Here is a 22,072-nt window from a genome sequence, read left to right on the forward strand (position 1 = left end):
GTGCCGTGTGGGTGGGTGGGTGCGAGGGGGAGGTGCCGTGTGGTTGGGTGGGTGCGAGGGGGAGGTGCCGTGTGTGGGTGGGTGGGTGCGAGGGGGAGGTGCGGTGCGGGGGGAGGTGCCGTTTGTGTGTGGGTGCGGGGGGAGGTGCCGTTTGTGTGTGGGTGCGGGCGGAGGTGCCGTTTGTGTGTGCGGGGGGAGGTGCCGTTTGTGTGTGTGGGTGCGGGGGGAGGTGCCGTTTGTGTGGGTGGGTGCGAGGGGGAGGTGCCGTGTGTGTGGGTGGGTGCGAGGGGGAGGTGCCGTGTGTGTGGGTGGGTGCGAGGGGGAGGTGCCGTGTGTGTGGGTGGGTGCGAGGGGGAGGTGCCGTGTGGGTGGGTGCGAGGGGGAGGTGCCGTGTGGGTGGGTGCGAGGGGGAGGTGCCGTGTGTGTGGGTGCGGGGGGAGGTGCCGTTTGTGTGTGGGTGCGGGGGAGGTGCCGTTTGTGTGTGGGTGCGGGGGGAGGTGCCGTTTGGGTGCGGGGGGAGGTGCCGTTTGGGTGTGCGGGGGGAGGTGCCGTTTGTGTGTGTGGGTGCGGGGGGAGGGGGAGGTGCCGTGTGTGTGGGTGGGTGCGAGGGGGAGGTGCCGTGTGTGTGGGTGGGTGCGAGGGGGAGGTGCCGTGTGTGTGGGTGGGTGCGAGGGGAAGGTGCCGTGTGTGTGGGTGGGTGCGAGGGGGAGGTGCCGTGTGTGTGGGTGGGTGCGAGGGGGAGGTGCCGTGTGTGTGTGTGGGTGGGTGCGAGGGGGAGGTGCCGTGTGTGTGGGTGGGTGCGGGGGGAGGTGCCGCGTGGGTGCGGGGGGAGGTGCCGTTTGTGTGGGTGCGGGGGGAGGTGCCGTTTGTGTGTGGGTGCGGGGGGAGGTGGCGTGTGTGTGGGTGCGGGGGGAGGTGCCGTTTGTGTGGGTGGGTGCGAGGGGGAGGTGCCGTGTGTGTGAGTGCGAGGGGGAGGTGCCGTGTATGTGGGTGGGTGCGGGGGGAGGTGCCGTTTGTGTGTGGGTGCGGGGGAGGTGCCGTTTGTGTGTGGGTGCGGGGGGAGGTGCCGCATGGGTGCGGGTGGAGGTGCCGCATGGGTGCGGGTGGAGGTGCCGTTTGGTTGCGGGGGGAGGTGCCGTTTGGGTGCGGGGGGAGGTGCCGTTTGTGTGTGGGTGCGGGGGGAGGTGCCGTTTGTGTGTGGGTGCGGGGGGAGGTGCCGTTTGTGTGTGGGTGGGTGCGGGGGGAGGTGCCGTTTGTGTGTGTGTGTGGGTGCGGGGAGAGGTGCCGTTTGTGTGTGTGGGTGCGGGGGAGGTGCCGTGTGTGTGGGTGGGTGCGAGGGGGAGGTGCCGTGTGGGTGGGTGCGAGGGGGAGGTGCCGTGTGTGGGTGGGTGCGAGTGGGAGGTGCCGTGTGTGGGTGGGTGCGAGTGGGAGGTGCCGTGTGTGGGTGGGTGCGAGTGGGAGGTGGCGTGTGTGGGTGCGGGGGGAGGTTCCGTTTGGGTGCGGGGGGAGGTTCCGTTTGGGTGCGGGGGGAGGTGCCGTTTGGGTGTGGGGGGAGGTGCCGTTTGTGTGTGGGTGCGGGGGGAGGTGCCGTTTGTGTGTGTGTGTGGGTGTGGGGGGAGGTGCCGTTTGTGTGTGTGTGTGTGGGTGCGGGGGGAGGTGCCGTTTGTGTGTGTGTGGGTGCGGGGGAGGTGCCGTGTGGGTGGGTGCGAGGGGGAGGTGCCGTGTGGGTGCGAGGGGGAGGTGCCGTGTGTGGGTGGGTGCGAGTGGGAGGTGCTGTGTGTGGGTGCGGGGGGAGGTTCCGTTTGGGTGCGGGGGAGGTGCCGTTTGGGTGTGGGGGGAGGTGCCGTTTGTGTGTGGGTGCGGGGGGAGGTGCCGTTTATGTGTATGGGTGCGGGAGGAGGTGCCGTTTGTGTGGGTGCGGGGGAGGTGCCGTGTGTGTGTGCGGGGAGACTTGCCGTATGGGTGCGGGGGAGGTGCCGTTTCTGTGTGTGTGGGTGCGGGGGGCGGTGCCATTTGTGTGTGGGTGCCGTTTGTGGGTGCGGGGGGAGGTGCCGTTTGGGTGCGGGGGGAGGTGCCGTTTGTGTGGGTGCCGGGGGAGGTGCCGTTTGTGTGGGTGCACGGGGGAGGTGCCGTTTGTGGGTGCGGGGGGAGGTGCCGTTTGTGGGTGCGGGGGGAGGTGCCGTTTGTGGGTGCGGGGGGAGGTGCCGTTTGTGGGTGCGGGGGGAGGTGCCGTTTGTGTGGGTGCGGGGGGAGGTGCCGTTTGTGTGGGTGTGGGGGGAGGTGCCGTTTGTGTGGGTGCGGGGGGAGGTGCCGTTTGTGTGTGTGTGGGTGCGGGGGGAGGTGCCGTTTGTGTGTGTGTGGGTGCGGGGGGAGGTGCCATGTGGGTGCGGGGGGAGGTGCCGTTTGGGTGCGGGGGGAGGTTCTGTGTGTGTGGGTGCTGGGGGAGGTGCCGTTTGTGTGTGTGTGTGGGTGCGGGGGAAGGTGCCGTTTGGGTGCGGGGGGAGATTCTGTGTGTGTGGGTGCTGGGGGAGGTGCCGTTTGTGTGCGGGGGGAGGTGCCGTTTGTGTGTGGGTGCGGGGGGAGGTGCCGTTTGTGTGTGGGTGCGGGGGGAGGTGCCGTTTGTGTGGGTGCGTGGGGAGGTGCCGTTTGTGTGTGTGTGTGGGTGCGGGGGGAGGTGCCGTTTGTGTGTGTGTGTGTGTGGGTGGAGGTGCGGGGGGAGGGTGCCGTGTGTGTGTGCGGGGGGAGGGTGCCGTGTGTGGGTGTGGGGAGAGGTGCCATTTGTGTGCGGGGGGAGGTGCCGTTTGTGTGTGTGTGTGTGTGTGTGTGGGTGCGGGGGGAGGTGCCGTTTGTGTGGGTGCGGGGTGAGGTGCCGTTTGTGTGGGTGCGGGGGGAGGTGCCGTTTGTGTGGGTGCGGGGGGAGGTGCCGTTTGTGTGGGTGCGGGGGGAGGTGCCGTTTGTGTGGGTGCGGGGGGAGGTGCCGTTTGTGTGGGTGCGGGGGGAGGTGCCGTGCGGGGGGAGGTGCCGTTTGGGTGCGGGGGGAGGTGCCGTTTGTGTGTGTGGGTGCGGGGGGAGGTGCCGTTTGTGTGTGTGGGTGCGGGGGGAGGTGCCGTGCGGGGGGAGGTGCCGTTTGGGTGCGGGGGGAGGTGCGGGGGGAGGTGCCGTTTGTGTGGGTGCTGGGGGAGGCGCTGTGTGGGTGCGGGGGGAGGTGCCGTTTGGGTGTGGGGGGAGGTGCCGTTTGTGTGTGTGTGCGGGGGGAGGTGCCGTTTCTGTGTGTGTGTGGGTGCAGGGGGAGGTGCCGTTTCTGTGTGTGTGGGTGCGGGGGGAGGTGCCGTTTGTGGGTGCGGGGGGAGGTGCCGTTTGTGGGTGCGGGGGGAGGTGCTGTGTGTGGGTGAGGGGGGAGGGTGCCGTGTGTGGGTGTGGGGAGAGGTGCCATTTGTGTGCGGGGGGAGGTGCCGTGTGTGTGTGTGTGCGGGGGGAGGTGCCATGTGTGGGTGTGAAGAGAGGTGCCATTTGTGTGCGGGGGGAGGTGCCGTTTGTGTGGGCGCGGGGGGAGGTGCCGTTTGTGTGTGTGTGGGTGCGTGGGGAGGTGCCGTGTGTGTGTGTGTGTGTGCGGGGGGAGGTGCCGTTTGTGTGGGTGCGGGGGGGAGGTGCCGTTTGTGTGGGTGCGGGGGGGAGGTGCCGTTTGTGTGGGTGCGGGGGGAGGTGCCGTTTGTGTGGGTGCGGGGGGAGGTGCCGTTTGTGTGGGTGCGGGGGGAGGTGCCGTTTGTGTGGGTGCGGGGGGAGGTGCCGTTTGTGTGGGTGCGGGGGGAGGTGCCGTTTGTGTGGGTGCGGGGGGAGGTGCCGTTTGTGTGGGTGCGGGGGGGGAGGTGCCGTTTGTGTGGGTGCGGGGGGGAGGTGCCGTTTGTGTGGGTGCGGGCGGAGGTGCCGTTTGTGTGGGTGCGGGGGGAGGTGCCGTTTGTGTGGGTGCGGGGGGAGGTGCCGTTTGTGTGGGTGCGGGGGGAGGTGCCGTTTGTGTGGGTGCGGGGGGAGGTGCCGTTTGTGTGGGTGCGGGGGGAGGTGCCGTTTGTGTGTGGGGGGGTGCGGGGGGAGGTGCCGTTTGTGTGGGCGCGGGGGGAGGTGCCGTTTGTGTGTGTGCGGGGGGAGGTGCCGTGTGTGTGTGTGCGGGGGGAGGTGCCGTTTGTGTGGGTGCGGGGGGAGGTGCTGTTTGTGTGTGGATGCGGGGGGAGGTGCCGTGTGTGTGTGTGTGTCTGCGGGGGGAGGTGCCGTGTGTGTGTGTGTGTCTGCGGGGGAGGTGCCGTGTGTGTGGCTGCGGGGGGAGGTGCCGTGTGTGTGTGGATGCGGGGGGAGGTGCCGTGTGTGTGTGGGTGCGGGGGGAGGTGCCGTTTGTGTGGGTGCTGGGGGAGGTGCCGTTTGTGTGGGTGCTGGGGGAGGTGCCGTTTGTGTGGGTGCGGGGGGAGGTGCCGTTTGTGTGGGTGCGGGGGGAGGTGCCGTTTGTGTGTGGGGGGGTGCGGGGGGAGGTGCCGTTTGTGTGGGCGCGGGGGGAGGTGCCGTTTGTGTGGGCGCGGGGGGAGGTGCCGTTTGTGTGTGTGCGGGGGGAGGTGCCGTGTGTGTGTGTGCGGGGGGAGGTGCCGTTTGTGTGGGTGCGGGGGGAGGTGCTGTTTGTGTGTGGATGCGGGGGGAGGTGCCGTGTGTGTGTGTGTGTCTGCGGGGGGAGGTGCCGTGTGTGTGTGTGTGTCTGCGGGGGAGGTGCCGTGTGTGTGGCTGCGGGGGGAGGTGCCGTGTGTGTGTGGGTGCGGGGGGAGGTGCCGTGTGTGTGTGGGTGCGGGGGGAGGTGCCGTTTGTGTGGGTGCTGGGGGAGGTGCCGTTTGTGTGGGTGCTGGGGGAGGTGCCGTGTGTGTGTGTGCGGGGGGAGGTGCCGTGTGTGTGTGTGCGGGGGGAGGTGCCGTTTGTGTGTGGGTGCGGGGGGAGGTGCCGTTTGTGTGGGTGCGGGGGGAGGTGCTGTTTGTGTGTGGATGCGGGGGGAGGTGCCGTGTGTGTGTGTGTCTGCGGGGGGAGGTGCCGTGTGTGTGGCTGCGGGGGGAGGTGCCGTGGGTGCGGGGGGAGGTGCCGTGGGTGCGGGGGGAGGTGCCGTGTGTGTGTGGGTGCTGGGGGAGGTGCCGTGTGGGTGCGGGGGGAGGTGCCGTGTGGGTGCGGGGGGAGGTGCCGTGTGGGTGCGGGGGGAGGTGCCGTGGGTGCGGGGGGACGTGCTGTGTGGGTGCGGGGGGAGGTGCCGTGTGTGTGTGTGTGGATGCGGGGGGAGTTGCCTTGTGTGTGTGTGTGGATGCGGGGGGAGTTGCCGTGTGGGCGCGGGGGGAGGTGCCGTGTGTGTGTGGATGCGGGGGGAGTTGCCGTGTGGGTGCGGGGGGGGAGGTGCCGTGTGGGTGCGGGGGGGGAGGTGCCGTGTGGGTGCGGAGGGAGGTGCCTGTTTATATATTACTCCTTGCCATCTGATCACAGTAAGCTGGATAACGAGCTGCTGATAAAGCTGATTGCCAACCTGCACATGCTGCTGAAGGACGAGAATGTCAACGTGGTGAAGAAATCCATTTTGACCATGACTCAGCTGTACAAAGTGGCTCTGCAGGTACATGGGGGGACAAAGCGGGGGTGAGGGAACATAGGGAATGTGCATGGGGGGGATAGAGGAGGGAGCATAGGGAATGTACATGGGGAACATAGGGAATGTACATAGCGGGGTGGAGCACAGAGAATACATGGGGGACATAACAGGGGGTGGGGGGCGTAGAGAATGTACATGGGAAACATAGGGACTGTACATGGTGGGATAGAGGAGGGAGCATAGGGAATGTACATGGGGGACATAGTGGGGGAACATATGGAATGTACATGGGGGACAAAGTGGGGGTGGGGGGGCATAGTGACCCTCTCTCCCCCTTGCTGATCCATCCGTCCCCCACCCCTCTCTGGCTTCAGTGGGTGGCCCGGTCTCGCCCTCCGTCAGACCACCAGGAGTCGTGCTGGGATCTGGTGACTGAAATGGCTGAAGAAATCCTTCTGCTGCTGGAGTCTGACAATGACGGGATTCGCACCCACGCGGTGAAGTTTGTGGAGAGCTTGATTGTCACTTTATCCCCCCGTACTCCGGACAGCGAGATCCCCAAGAGGCAGGAGGGTGATATCAGCCTGGAGCAAATCCCTGCAGACCACCCCTTTCTGAAGTCCAGTGAGTATGAGTGCCTGCTCCCCAGCCTCTGAGTGTGAGGAGCGGTCACTCACCTTCCTTCTTTCCTTGTAGACTATTTGCGGGACATTGGGAAGCAAGCCCTGAAGGAGCTTCTGAAATTCATGGCCCATCCTGCCATCTCCAGCATCAACCTCACTGCGGCCCTCGGCTCCTTGGCCTCAATCGCCCGCCAGAGACCGATGTTCATGTCTGAGGTGATCCAGGCCTATGAGACACTGCACGGTGAGTGCCAGCCTCCTTCCAGGTAGTGCTAGCCTGGCGCTGATGTGCCCAGTAACCCTTCTGTCTACCTCCGCAGCCAACCTGCCCCCAACTCTGGCCAAATCCCAGGTGAGCAGTGTCCGGAAGAACCTGAAGCTGCAGCTGCTGAGCGTTCTCCGCCACCCCTCATCCTGCGACTACCAGGGGCCCATTAGCACCCTGCTGCTAGATCTGGGGACCGGACAGGGAGAGATTACCCGTCACTTGCCTCCACCCAGGGAGCTGGGCCGCAAAAGGCCACGGGAGAGTGGGGAAGGAGGACAGAAGAAGAGCCGGACTGGTGAGTAGCAGAGGGCCCCTGTATTAGGGAGGGGTGCTGGACCTTCCTGCTTCTAGAGCTCTATCTCCTCGCAGATCCGCCGTTAGCTGATGATGATGATGACAAAGACGCCATATCCCATCCGCCGAGTCCCGCGCCTGCTCCCAGCGCTCTGTCTGCCACAGACATCACTGCAGAGTTCCTGCAGCCGCTCCTGACTCCAGAGAGCGTGGCCAACCTGGTAAGTGCAGCATTATTATGGGATATTTATATGGGGCCACAAGGGTTCTGCAGCACCTGACAATACATAGATGAGGGGAATACTACGGTGTATATGTATGTGTGTATATATTATTATGGGTTATTTATATGGCGCCACAAGGGTTCTGCAGCACCTGACAATACATATATGAGGGGAATACTACGGTGTATATGTATGTGTGTGTATATTATTATGGGTTATTTATATGGCACCACAAGGGTTCTGCAGCACCTGACAATACATAGATGAGGGGAATACTACGGTGTATATGTATGTGTGTATATATTATTATGGGTTATTTATATGGCGCCACAAGGGTTCTGCAGCACCTGACAGTACATAGATGAGGGGAATACTACGGTGTATATGTATGTGTGTATATATTATTATGGGTTATTTATATGGCGCCACAAGGGTTCTGCAGCACCTGACAATACATATATGAGGGGAATACTACGGTGTATATGTATGTGTGTGTATATTATTATGGGTTATTTATATGGCACCACAAGGGTTCTGCAGCACCTGACAATACATAGATGAGGGGAATACTACGGTGTATATATATGTGTATATATTATTATGGGTTATTTATATGGAGCCACAAGGGTTCCGCAGCACCTGACAATACATAGATGAGGGGAATACTACAGTGTATATGTATGTGTGTATATATTATTATGTGTTATTTATATGGGGCCACAAGGGTTCTGCAGCACCTGACAGTACATAGATGAGGGGAATACTACGGTGTATATGTGTGTGTATATTATTATGGGTTATTTATATGGCACCACAAGGGTTCTGCAGCACCTGACAATACATAGATGAGGGGAATACTACGGTGTATATGTATGTGTGTATATATTATTATGGGTTATTTATATGGCGCCACAAGGGTTCTGCAGCACCTGACAGTACATAGATGAGGGGAATACTACGGTGTATATGTATGTGTATATATTATTATGGGATATTTATATGGCGCCACAAGGGTTCTGCAGCGTCTGACAATACATAGATGAGGGAATACTACGGTGTATATGTATGTGTGTATATATTATTATGGGATATGTATATGGCGCCACAAGGGTTCTGCAGCGCCTGACAGTACATAGATGAGGGAATACTACGGTGTATATGTATGTGTGTATATTATTATGGGATATTTATATGGCGCCACAAGGGTTCTGCAGCACCTGACAGTACATAGATGAGGGGAATACTACGGTGTATATGTATGTGTGTATATATTATTATGGGATATTTATATGGCGCCACAAGGGTTCTGCAGCACCTGACAGTACATAGATGAGGGGAATACTGCGGTGTATATGTATGTGTATATATTATTATGGGTTATTTATATGGTACCACAAGGGTTCTGCAGCGCCTGACAGTACATAGATGAGGTGAATACTACGGTGTATATGTATGTGTGTATATATTATTATGGGTTATTTATATGGTGCCACAAGGGTTCTGCAGCACCTGACAATACATAGATGAGGTTATACTACGGTGTATATGTATGTGTGTATATTATTATGGGTTATTTATATGGGGCCACAAGGGTTCTGCAGCGCCTGACAATACATAGATGAGGGGAATACTACGGTGTATATGTATGTGTGTATATTATTATGGGTTATTTATATGGCGCCACAAGGGTTCTGCAGCACCTGACAGTACATAGATGAGGGGAATACTACAGTGTATATGTATGTGTATATATTATTATGGGTTATTTATATGGCACCACAAGGGTTCTGCAGCACCTGACAATACATAGATGAGGGGATACTACGGTGTATATGTATGTGTATATATTATTATGGGTTATTTATATGAGGCCACAAGGGTTCTGCAGCGCCTGACAGTACATAGATGAGGTGATACTACAGTGTATATGTATGTGTGTATATTATTATGGGTTATTTATATGAGGCCACAAGGGTTCTGCAGCGCCTGACAATACATAGATGAGGGAATACTACGGTGTATATGTATGTGTGTATATATTATTATGGGATATTTATATGGCGCCACAAGGGCTCTGCAGCACCGGACAGTACATAGATGAGGGGAATACTACGGTGTATATATGTATGTGTATATATTATTATGGGTTATTTATATGAGGCCACAAGGGTTCTGCAGCCCCTGACAATACATAGATGAGGGGAATACTACGGTGTATATGTATGTGTGTATATTATTATGGGTTATTTATATGGCACCACAAGGGTTCTGCAGCACCTGACAGTACATAGATGAGGGAATACTACGGTGTATATGTATGTGTGTCTATTATTATGGGTTATTTATATGGTGCCACAAGGGTTCTGCAGCGTCTGACAATACATAGATGAGGGGAATACTACGGTGTATATGTATGTGTATATATTATTATGGGTTATTTATATGGGGCCACAAGGGTTCTGCAGCACCTGACAGTACATAGATGAGGGGAATACTACGGTGTATATGTATGTGTGTATATATTATTATGGGATATTTATATGGGGCCACAAGGGTTCTGCAGCACCTGACAATACATAGATGAGGTGATAATACGGTGTATATGTATGTGTATATTATTATGTGTTATTTATATGGCGCCACAAGGGTTCTGCAGCGTCTGACAGTACATAGATGAGGGGAATACTACGGTGTATATGTATGTGTATATATTATTATGGGTTATTTATATGGGGCCACAAGGGTTCTGCAGCACCTGACAGTACATAGATTAGGTGAATACTACGGTGTATATGTATGTGTGTATATTATTATGGGTTATTTATATGGGGCCACAAGGGTTCTGCAGCACCTGACAATACATAGATGAGGGGAATACTACGGTGTATATGTATGTGTGTATATTATTATGGGTTATTTATATGGGGCCACAAGGGTTCTGCAGCACCTGACAATACATAGATGAGGGGAATACTACGGTGTATATGTATGTGTGTATATATTATTATGGGTTATTTATATGGGGCCACAAGGGTTCTGCAACGCCTGACAGTGCATAGATGAGGGAATACTACGGTGTATATGTATGTGTGTATAGTATTATGGGTTATTTATATGGCACCACAAGGGTTCTGCAGCACCTGACAATACATAGATGAGGGGAATACTACGGTGTATATGTATGTGTATATATTATTATGGGTTATTTATATGGTGCCACAAGGGTTCTGCAGCGCCTGACCGTACATAGATGAGGGAATACTACGGTGTATATGTATGTGTGTATATATTATTATGGGATATTTATATGGTGCCACAAGGGTTCTGCAGCGTCTGACAGTACATAGATGAGGGGAATACTATGGTGTATATGTATGTGTGTATATATTATTATGGGTTATTTATATGGGCCCACAAGGGTTCTGCAGCACCTGACAATACATAGATGAGGGGAATACTACGGTGTATATGTGTGTATATTATTATGGGTTATTTATATGGTACCACAAGGGTTCTGCAGTGCCTGACAGTACATAGATGAGGGGAATACTACAGTGTATATGTATGTGTATATATTATTATGGGATATTTATATGGCGCCACAAGGGTTCTGCAGCACCTGACAATACATATATGAGGGGAATACTACGGTGTATATGTATGTGTGTGTATATTATTATGGGTTATTTATATGGCACCACAAGGGTTCTGCAGCACCTGACAATACATAGATGAGGGGAATACTACGGTGTATATGTATGTGTATATATTATTATGGGTTATTTATATGGGGCCACAAGGGTTCTGCAGCGCCTGACAATACATAGATGAGGGGATACTACGGTGTATATGTATGTGTGTATATATTATGGGTTATTTATATGGGACCACAAGGGTTCTGCAGCTCCTGACAATACACAGATGAGGGGAATACTACGGTGTATATGTATGTGTATATATTATTATGGGTTATTTATATGGCATCACAAGGGTTCTGCAGCTCCTGACAGTACATAGATGAGGGGAATACTACGGTGTATATGTATGTGTATATATTATTATGGGATATTTATATGGGGCCACAAGGGTTCTGCAGCACCTGACAATACATAGATGAGGGGAATACTACGGTGTATATGTATGTGTATATATTATTATGAGTTATTTATATGGGGCCACAAGGGTTCGGCAGCGCCTGACAGTACATAGATGAGGTGAATACTACGGTGTATATGTATGTGTATATATTATTATGGGTTATTTATATGGGGCCACAAGGGTTCTGCAGCACCTGACAGTACATAGATGAGGGGAATACTACGGTGTATATGTATGTGTATATATTATTATGGGTTATTTATATGGTGCCACAAGGGTTCTGCAGCGCCTGACAATACATAGATGAGGTGATACTACGGTGTATATATGTATGTGTATATATTATTATGGGTTATTTATATGGGGCCACAAGGGTTCTGTAGCACCTGACAGTACATAGATGAGGGGAATACTACGGTGTATATGTATGTGTATATATTATTATGGATTATTTATATGGTGCCACAAGGGTTCTGCAGCGCCTGACAATACATAGATGAGGTGATACTACGGTGTATATGTATGTGTATATATTATTATGGGTTATTTATATGGGGCCACAAGGGTTCTGCAGCACCTGACAGTACATAGATGAGGGGAATACTACGGTGTATATGTATGTGTATATATTATTATGGGTTATTTATATGGGGCCACAAGGGTTCTGCAGCGCCTGACAATACATAGATGAGGGGAATACTACGGTGTGTATGTATGTGTATATATTATTATGGGTTATTTATATGGGGCCACAAGGGTTCTGCAGCGCCTGACAATACATAGATGAGGGGAATACTACGGTGTGTATGTATGTGTATATATTATTATGGGTTATTTATATGGGGCCACAAGGGTTCTGCAGCACCTGACAGTACATAGATGAGGGGAATACTACGGTGTATATGTATGTGTATATATTATTATGGGTTATTTATATGGGGCCACAAGGGTTCTGCAGCGCCTGACAATACATAGATGAGGGGAATACTACGGTGTATATGTATGTGTGTATATATTATTATGGGTTATTTATATGGGGCCACAAGGGTTCTGCAGCACCTGACAGTACATAGATGAGGGGAATACTACGGTGTATATGTATGTGTGTATATATTATTATGGGTTATTTATATGGGGCCACAAGGGTTCTGCAGCACCTGACAGTACATAGATGAGGGGAATACTACGGTGTCTATGTATGTGTGTATATTATTATGGGATATTTATATGGGACCACAAGGGTTCTGCAGCGCCTGACAATACATAGATGAGGGGAATACTACGGTGTATATGTATGTGTATATATTATTATGGGTTATTTATATGGTGCCACAAGGGTTCTGCAGCACCTGACAATACATAGATGAGGGGAATACTACGGTGTATATGTATGTGTGTATATAATATTATGGGTTATTTATATGGGGCCACAAGGGTTCTGCAGCACCTGACAATACATAGATGAGGGAATACTACGGTGTATATGTATGTGTGTATATTATTATGGGATATTTATATGGGGTCACAAGGGTTCTGCAGCACCTGACAATACATAGATGAGGGGATACTACGGTGTATATGTATGTGTATATATTATTATGGGATATTTATATGGCGCCACAAGGGTTCTGCAGCACCTGACAATACATAGATGAGGGGAATACTACGGTGTATATGTATATGTGTATATATTATTATGGGTTATTTATATGGCACCACAAGGGTTCTGCAGCACCTGACAGTACATAGATGAGGGAATACTACGGTGTATATGTATGTGTGTATATTATTATGGGATATTTATATGGAGCCACAAGGGTTCTGCAGCACCTGACAGTACATAGATGAGGGGAATACTACGGTGTATATGTATATGTGTATATTATTATGGGTTATTTATATGGGGCCACAAGGGTTCTGCAGCACCTGACAATACATAGATGAGGGGAATACTACGGTGTATATGTATGTGTATATATTATTATGGGTTATTTATATGGGGCCACAAGGGTTCTGCAGTGCCTGGCAGTACATAGATGAGGGGAATACTACGGTGTATATGTATGTGTATATATTATTATGGGTTATTTATATGGGGCCACAAGGGTTCTGCAGCACCTGACAATACATAGATGAGGGGAATACTACGGTGTGTATGTATGTGTATATATTATTATGGGTTATTTATATGGGGCCACAAGGGTTCTGCAGCACCTGACAATACATAGATGAGGGGAATACTACGGTGTATATGTATGTGTGTATATATTATTATGGGTTATTTATATGGTGCCACAAGGGTTCTGCAGCACCTGACAATACATAGATGATGGGAATACTACGGTGTATATGTATGTGTGTATATATTATTATGGGATATTTATATGGGGCCACAAGGGTTCTGCAGTGCCTGACAGTACATAGATGAGGTGAATACTACGGTGTATATGTATATATATATATATTATTATGGGATATTTATATGGGGCCACAAGGGTTCTGCAGCACCTGACAGTACATAGATGAGGGGAATACTACGGTGTATATGTATGTGTGTATATATTATTATGGGTTATTTATATGGTGCCACAAGGGTTCTGCAGCACCTGACAATACATATATGAGGGGAATACTACGGTGTATATATGTATGTGTATATTATTATGGGGTTATTTATATGGTACCACAAGGGTTCTGCAGCACCTGACAGTACATAGATGAGGGGAATACTACGGTGTATATGTATGTGTGTATATTATTATGGGATATTTATATGGTGCCACAAGGGTTCTGCAGCACCTGACAATACATATATGAGGGGAATACTACGGTGTATATATGTATGTGTGTATATTATTATGGGTTATTTATATGGGGCCACAAGGGTTCTGCAGCACCTGACAGTACATAGGATGAGGGGAATACTACGGTGTATATGTATGTGTATATATTATTATGGGGCCACAAGGGTTCTGCAGCACCTGACAGTACATAGATGAGGGGATACTACGGTGTATATGTATGTGTGTATATTATTATGGGTTATTTATATGGGGCCACAAGGGTTCTGCAGCACCTGACAGTACATAGATGAGGGGATACTACGGTGTATATGTATGTGTGTATATTATTATGGGATATTTATATGGTGCCACAAGGGTTCTGCAGCGTCTGACAATACATAGATGAGGGGAATACTACGGTGTATATGTATGTGTGTATATATTATTATGGGTTATTTATATGGTGCCACAAGGGTTCTGCAGCACCTGACAGTACATAGATGAGGGGAATACTACGGTGTATATGTATGTGTATATATTATTATGGGTTATTTATATGGGGCCACAAGGGTTCTGCAGCACCTGACAATACATAGATGAGGGGATACTACGGTGTATATGTATGTGTATATATTATTATGGGTTATTTATATGGTGCCACAAGGGTTCTGCAGCACCTGACAATACATAGATGAGGGGTATACTACGGTGTGTATGTATGTGTGTATATATTATTATGGGTTATTTATATGGGGCCACAAGGGTTCTGCAGCTCCTGACAATACATAGATGAGGGGAATACTACGGTGTATATGTATGTGTGTATATATTATTATGGGTTATTTATATGGTGCCACAAGGGTTCTGCAGCACCTGACAGTACATAGATGAGGGGAATACTACGGTGTGTATGTATGTGTGTATATATTATTATGGGTTATTTATATGGTGCCACAAGGGTTCTGCAGCACCTGACAGTACATAGATGAAGGGAATACTACGGTGTATACGCATGTGTATATATTATTATGGGTTATTTATATGGTACCACAAGGGTTCTGCAGCACCTGACAGTACATAGGATGAGGGGAATACTACGGTGTATATGTATGTGTGTATATTATTATGGGTTATTTATATGGGGCCACAAGGGTTCTGCAGCACCTGACAATACATAGGTGAGGGGAATACTACGGTGTATATGTATGTGTGTATATTATTATGGATTATTTATATGGGGTCACAAGGGTTCTGCAGCGTCTGCCAATACATAGATGAGGTAATACTACGGTGTATATGTATGTGTATATATTATTATGGGTTATTTATATGAGGCCACAAGGGTTCGGCAGCACCTGACAATACATAGATGAGGGGAATACTACAGTGTATATGTATGTGTATATATTATTATGGGTTATTTATATGGTGCCACAAGGGTTCTGCAGCACCTGACAATACATAGATGAGGGAATACTACGGTGTATATGTATGTGTATATATTATTATGGGTTATTTATATGGGGCCACAAGGGTTCTGCAGTGCCTGACAATACATAGATGAGGTGAATACTACGGTGTATATGTATGTGTATATTATTATGGGTTATTTATATGGCACCACAAGGGTTCTGCAGCACCTGACAGTACATAGATGAGGGGAATACTACGGTGTATATGTATATATTATTATGGGATATTTATATGGGGCCACAAGGGTTCTGCAGCGCCTGACAATACATAGATGAGGGGAATACTACGGTGTATATGTATGTGTGTATATATTATTATGGGTTATTTATATGGGGCCACAAGGGTTCTGCAGCACCTGACAATACATAGATGAGGGGAATACTACGGTGTATATGTATGTGTGTATATTATTATGGGTTATTTATATGGGGCCACAAGGGTTCTGCAGCGCCTGACCATACATAGATGAGGTGAATATTACGGTGTATATGTATGTGTGTATATTATGGGTTATTTATATGGGGCCACAAGGGTTCTGCAGCACCTGACAATACATAGATGAGGGGAATACTACGGTGTATATGTATGTGTGTATATTATTATTATGGGTTATTTATATGGTGCCACAAGGGTTCTGCAGCACCTGACAATACATAGATGAGGGGAATACTACGGTGTATATGTATGTGTATATATTATTATGGGTTATTTATATGGGGCCACAAGGGTTCTGCAGCACCTGACAGTACATAGATGAGGAGATACTACGGTGTATATGTATGTGTATATATTATTATGGGTTATTTATATGGTGCCACAAGGGTTCTGCAGCACCTGACTATACATAGATGAGGGGAATACTATGGTGTATATGTATGTGTGTATATTATTATGTGTTATTTATATGGCACCACAAGGGTTCTGCAGCGCCTGACAATACATAGATGATGGGAATACTACGGTGTATATGTATGTGTGTATATATTATTATGGGTTATTTATATGGCGCCACAAGGGTTCTGCAGTGTCTGACAATACATAGATGAGGTGATACTACGGTGTATATATGTGTGTATATATTATTATGGGTTATTTATATGGGGCCACAAGGGTTCTGCAGCGCCTGACAATACATAGATGAGGGGAATACTACGGTGTATATGTATGTGTATATATTATTATGGGATATTTATATGGGGCCACAAGGGTTCTGCAGCGCCTGACAGTACATAGATGAGGGGAATACTACAGTGTATATGTATGTGTGTATATATTATTATGGGTTATTTATATGGGGCCACAAGGGTTCTGCAGCACCTGACAATACATAGATGAGGGGAATACTACGGTGTATATGTGTATATATTATTATGGGTTATTTATATGGGGCCACAAGGGTTCTGCAGCGCCTGACAGTGCATAGATGAGGGGAATACTAGGGTGTATATCTATGTGTATATATTATTATGGTTTATTTATATGGTGCCACAAGGGTTTTGCAGCACCTGATAATACATAGATGAGGGGAATACTACGGTGTATATGTATGTGTATATATTATTATGGGTTATTTATATGGTACCACAAGGGTTCTGCAGCACCTGACAGTACATAGATGAGGGGAATACTACGGTGTATATGTATGTGTATATATTATTATGGGTTATTTATATGGGGCCACAAGGGTTCTGCAGCGCCTGACAGTACATAGATGAGGTGATACTACGGTGTATATGTATGTGTATATATTATTATGGGTTATTTATATGGGGCCACAAGGGTTCTGCAGCACCTGACAGTACATAGATGAGGGAATACTACGGTGTATATGTATGTGTGTATATTATTATGGGTTATTTATATGGGGCCACAAGGGTTTTGCAGCGCCTGACAGTGCATAGATGAGGGGAATACTACGGTGTATATGTATGTGTGTATATATTATTATGGTTTATTTATATGGGGCCACAAGGGTTCTGCAGCACCTGACAATACATAGATGAGGGGAATACTACGGTGTATATGTATGTGTATATATTATTATGGGTTATTTATATGGTACCACAAGGGTTCTGCAGCACCTGACAGTACATAGATGAGGGGAATACTACAGTGTATATGTATGTGTGTATATATTATTATGGGTTATTTATATGGCACCACAAGGGTTCTGCAGCACCTGACAATACATAGATGAGGGGAATACTACGGTGTATATGTATATGTGTATATATTATTATGGGTTATTTATATGGCACCACAAGGGTTCTGCAGCACCTGACAGTACATAGATGAGGGAATACTACGGTGTATATGTATGTGTGTATATTATTATGGGATATTTATATGGCGCCACAAGGGTTCTGCAGCACCTGACAGTACATAGATGAGGGGAATACTACGGTGTATATGTATATGTGTATATTATTATGGGTTATTTATATGGGGCCACAAGGGTTCTGCAGCACCTGACAATACATAGATGAGGGGAATACTACGGTGTATATGTATGTGTATATATTATTATGGGTTATTTATATGGGGCCACAAGGGTTCTGCAGTGCCTGGCAGTACATAGATGAGGGGAATACTACGGTGTATATGTATGTGTATATATTATTATGGGTTATTTATATGGGGCCACAAGGGTTCTGCAGCACCTGACAATACATAGATGAGGGGAATACTACGGTGTGTATGTATGTGTATATATTATTATGGGTTATTTATATGGGGCCACAAGGGTTCTGCAGCACCTGACAATACATAGATGAGGGGAATACTACGGTGTATATGTATGTGTGTATATATTATTATGGGTTATTTATATGGTGCCACAAGGGTTCTGCAGCACCTGACAATACATAGATGATGGGAATACTACGGTGTATATGTATGTGTGTATATATTATTATGGGATATTTATATGGGGCCACAAGGGTTCTGCAGTGCCTGACAGTACATAGATGAGGTGAATACTACGGTGTATATGTATATATATATATATTATTATGGGATATTTATATGGGGCCACAAGGGTTCTGCAGCACCTGACAGTACATAGATGAGGGGAATACTACGGTGTATATGTATGTGTGTATATATTATTATGGGTTATTTATATGGTGCCACAAGGGTTCTGCAGCACCTGACAATACATATATGAGGGGAATACTACGGTGTATATATGTATGTGTATATTATTATGGGGTTATTTATATGGTACCACAAGGGTTCTGCAGCACCTGACAGTACATAGATGAGGGGAATACTACGGTGTATATGTATGTGTGTATATTATTATGGGATATTTATATGGTGCCACAAGGGTTCTGCAGCACCTGACAATACATATATGAGGGGAATACTACGGTGTATATATGTATGTGTGTATATTATTATGGGTTATTTATATGGGGCCACAAGGGTTCTGCAGCACCTGACAGTACATAGGATGAGGGGAATACTACGGTGTATATGTATGTGTATATATTATTATGGGGCCACAAGGGTTCTGCAGCACCTGACAGTACATAGATGAGGGGATACTACGGTGTATATGTATGTGTGTATATTATTATGGGTTATTTATATGGGGCCACAAGGGTTCTGCAGCACCTGACAGTACATAGATGAGGGGATACTACGGTGTATATGTATGTGTGTATATTATTATGGGATATTTATATGGTGCCACAAGGGTTCTGCAGCGTCTGACAATACATAGATGAGGGGAATACTACGGTGTATATGTATGTGTGTATATATTATTATGGGTTATTTATATGGTGCCACAAGGGTTCTGCAGCACCTGACAGTACATAGATGAGGGGAATACTACGGTGTATATGTATGTGTATATATTATTATGGGTTATTTATATGGGGCCACAAGGGTTCTGCAGCACCTGACAATACATAGATGAGGGGATACTACGGTGTATATGTATGTGTATATATTATTATGGGTTATTTATATGGTGCCACAAGGGTTCTGCAGCACCTGACAATACATAGATGAGGGGTATACTACGGTGTGTATGTATGTGTGTATATATTATTATGGGTTATTTATATGGGGCCACAAGGGTTCTGCAGCTCCTGACAATACATAGATGAGGGGAATACTACGGTGTATATGTATGTGTGTATATATTATTATGGGTTATTTATATGGTGCCACAAGGGTTCTGCAGCACCTGACAGTACATAGATGAGGGGAATACTACGGTGTGTATGTATGTGTGTATATATTATTATGGGTTATTTATATGGTGCCACAAGGGTTCTGCAGCACCTGACAGTACATAGATGAAGGGAATACTACGGTGTATACGCATGTGTATATATTATTATGGGTTATTTATATGGTACCACAAGGGTTCTGCAGCACCTGACAGTACATAGGATGAGGGGAATACTACGGTGTATATGTATGTGTGTATATTATTATGGGTTATTTATATGGGGCCACAAGGGTTCTGCAGCACCTGACAATACATAGGTGAGGGGAATACTACGGTGTATATGTATGTGTGTATATTATTATGGATTATTTATATGGGGTCACAAGGGTTCTGCAGCGTCTGCCAATACATAGATGAGGTAATACTACGGTGTATATGTATGTGTATATATTATTATGGGTTATTTATATGAGGCCACAAGGGTTCGGCAGCACCTGACAATACATAGATGAGGGGAATACTACAGTGTATATGTATGTGTATATATTATTATGGGTTATTTATATGGTGCCACAAGGGTTCTGCAGCGCCTGACAGTACATAGATGAGGGGAATACTACGGTGTATATGTATGTGTATATATTATTATGGGTTATTTATATGGGGCCACAAGGGTTCTGCAGTGCCTGACAATACATAGATGAGGTGAATACTACGGTGTATATGTATGTGTATATTATTATGGGTTATTTATATGGCACCACAAGGGTTCTGCAGCACCTGACAGTACATAGATGAGGGGAATACTACGGTGTATATGTATATATTATTATGGGATATTTATATGGGGCCACAAGGGTTCTGCAGCGCCTGACAATACATAGATGAGGGGAATACTACGGTGTATATGTATGTGTGTATATATTATTATGGGTTATTTATATGGGGCCACAAGGGTTCTGCAGCACCTGACAATACATAGATGAGGGGAATACTACGGTGTATATGTATGTGTGTATATTATTATGGGTTATTTATATGGGGCCACAAGGGTTCTGCAGCGCCTGACCATACATAGATGAGGTGAATATTACGGTGTATATGTATGTGTGTATATTATGGGTTATTTATATGGGGCCACAAGGGTTCTGCAGCACCTGACAATACATAGATGAGGGGAATACTACGGTGTATATGTATGTGTGTATATTATTATTATGGGTTATTTATATGGTGCCACAAGGGTTCTGCAGCACCTGACAATACATAGATGAGGGGAATACTACGGTGTATATGTATGTGTATATATTATTATGGGTTATTTATATGGGGCCACAAGGGTTCTGCAGCACCTGACAGTACATAGATGAGGAGATACTACGGTGTATATGTATGTGTATATATTATTATGGGTTATTTATATGGGGCCACAAGGGTTCTGCAGCACCTGACAGTACATAGATGAGGAGATACTACGGTGTATATGTATGTGTATATATTATTATGGGTTATTTATATGGGGCCACAAGGGTTCTGCAGCACCTGACAGTACATAGATGAGGAGATACTACGGTGTATATGTATGTGTATATATTATTATGGGTTATTTATATGGTGCCACAAGGGTTCTGCAGCGCCTGACAGTACATAGATGAGGGGATACTACGGTGTATATGTATGTGTATATATTATTATGTGTTATTTATATGGCACCACAAGGGTTCTGCAGCGCCTGACAATACATAGATGATGGGAATACTACGGTGTATATGTATGTGTGTATATATTATTATGGGTTATTTATATGGCACCACAAGGGTTCTGCAGCGCCTGACAATACATAGATGAGGGGAATACTACGGTGTATATATGTGTGTATATATTATTATGGGTTATTTATATGGGGCCACAAGGGTTCTGCAGCGCCTGACAATACATAGATGAGGGGAATACTACGGTGTATATGTATGTGTATATATTATTATGGGATATTTATATGGGGCCACAAGGGTTCTGCAGCGCCTGACAGTACATAGATGAGGGGAATACTACAGTGTATATGTATGTGTGTATATATTATTATGGGTTATTTATATGGGGCCACAAGGGTTCTGCAGCACCTGACAATACATAGATGAGGGGAATACTACGGTGTATATGTGTATATATTATTATGGGTTATTTATATGGGGCCACAAGGGTTCTGCAGCGCCTGACAGTGCATAGATGAGGGGAATACTAGGGTGTATATCTATGTGTATATATTATTATGGTTTATTTATATGGTGCCACAAGGGTTTTGCAGCACCTGATAATACATAGATGAGGGGAATACTACGGTGTATATGTATGTGTATATATTATTATGGGTTATTTATATGGTACCACAAGGGTTCTGCAGCACCTGACAGTACATAGATGAGGGGAATACTACGGTGTATATGTATGTGTATATATTATTATGGGTTATTTATATGGGGCCACAAGGGTTCTGCAGCGCCTGACAGTACATAGATGAGGTGAT

General features: G+C 47.8%; 1 protein-coding gene across 1 annotated transcript in view; it reads left to right on the top strand.

Moving 5' to 3' along the window:
• SYMPK (symplekin scaffold protein) overlaps positions 1-22,072 on the top strand; it is an 87,449-nt gene that overhangs the window by 24,631 nt on the left and 40,746 nt on the right. Inside the window, exons 6-10 of the mRNA XM_083160422.1 lie at positions 5,497-5,623; positions 5,974-6,223; positions 6,296-6,466; positions 6,543-6,785; positions 6,860-7,005. Coding sequence (XP_083016548.1) covers positions 5,497-5,623; positions 5,974-6,223; positions 6,296-6,466; positions 6,543-6,785; positions 6,860-7,005 — 937 coding nt within the window. The remainder of the gene's footprint in view (positions 1-5,496; positions 5,624-5,973; positions 6,224-6,295; positions 6,467-6,542; positions 6,786-6,859; positions 7,006-22,072) is intronic.

This window comes from Crinia signifera, chromosome 9, assembly GCF_055691185.1.
Source record: "Crinia signifera chromosome 9, ASM5569118v1, whole genome shotgun sequence".
Taxonomy (NCBI): Eukaryota; Metazoa; Chordata; class Amphibia; order Anura; family Myobatrachidae; genus Crinia; species Crinia signifera.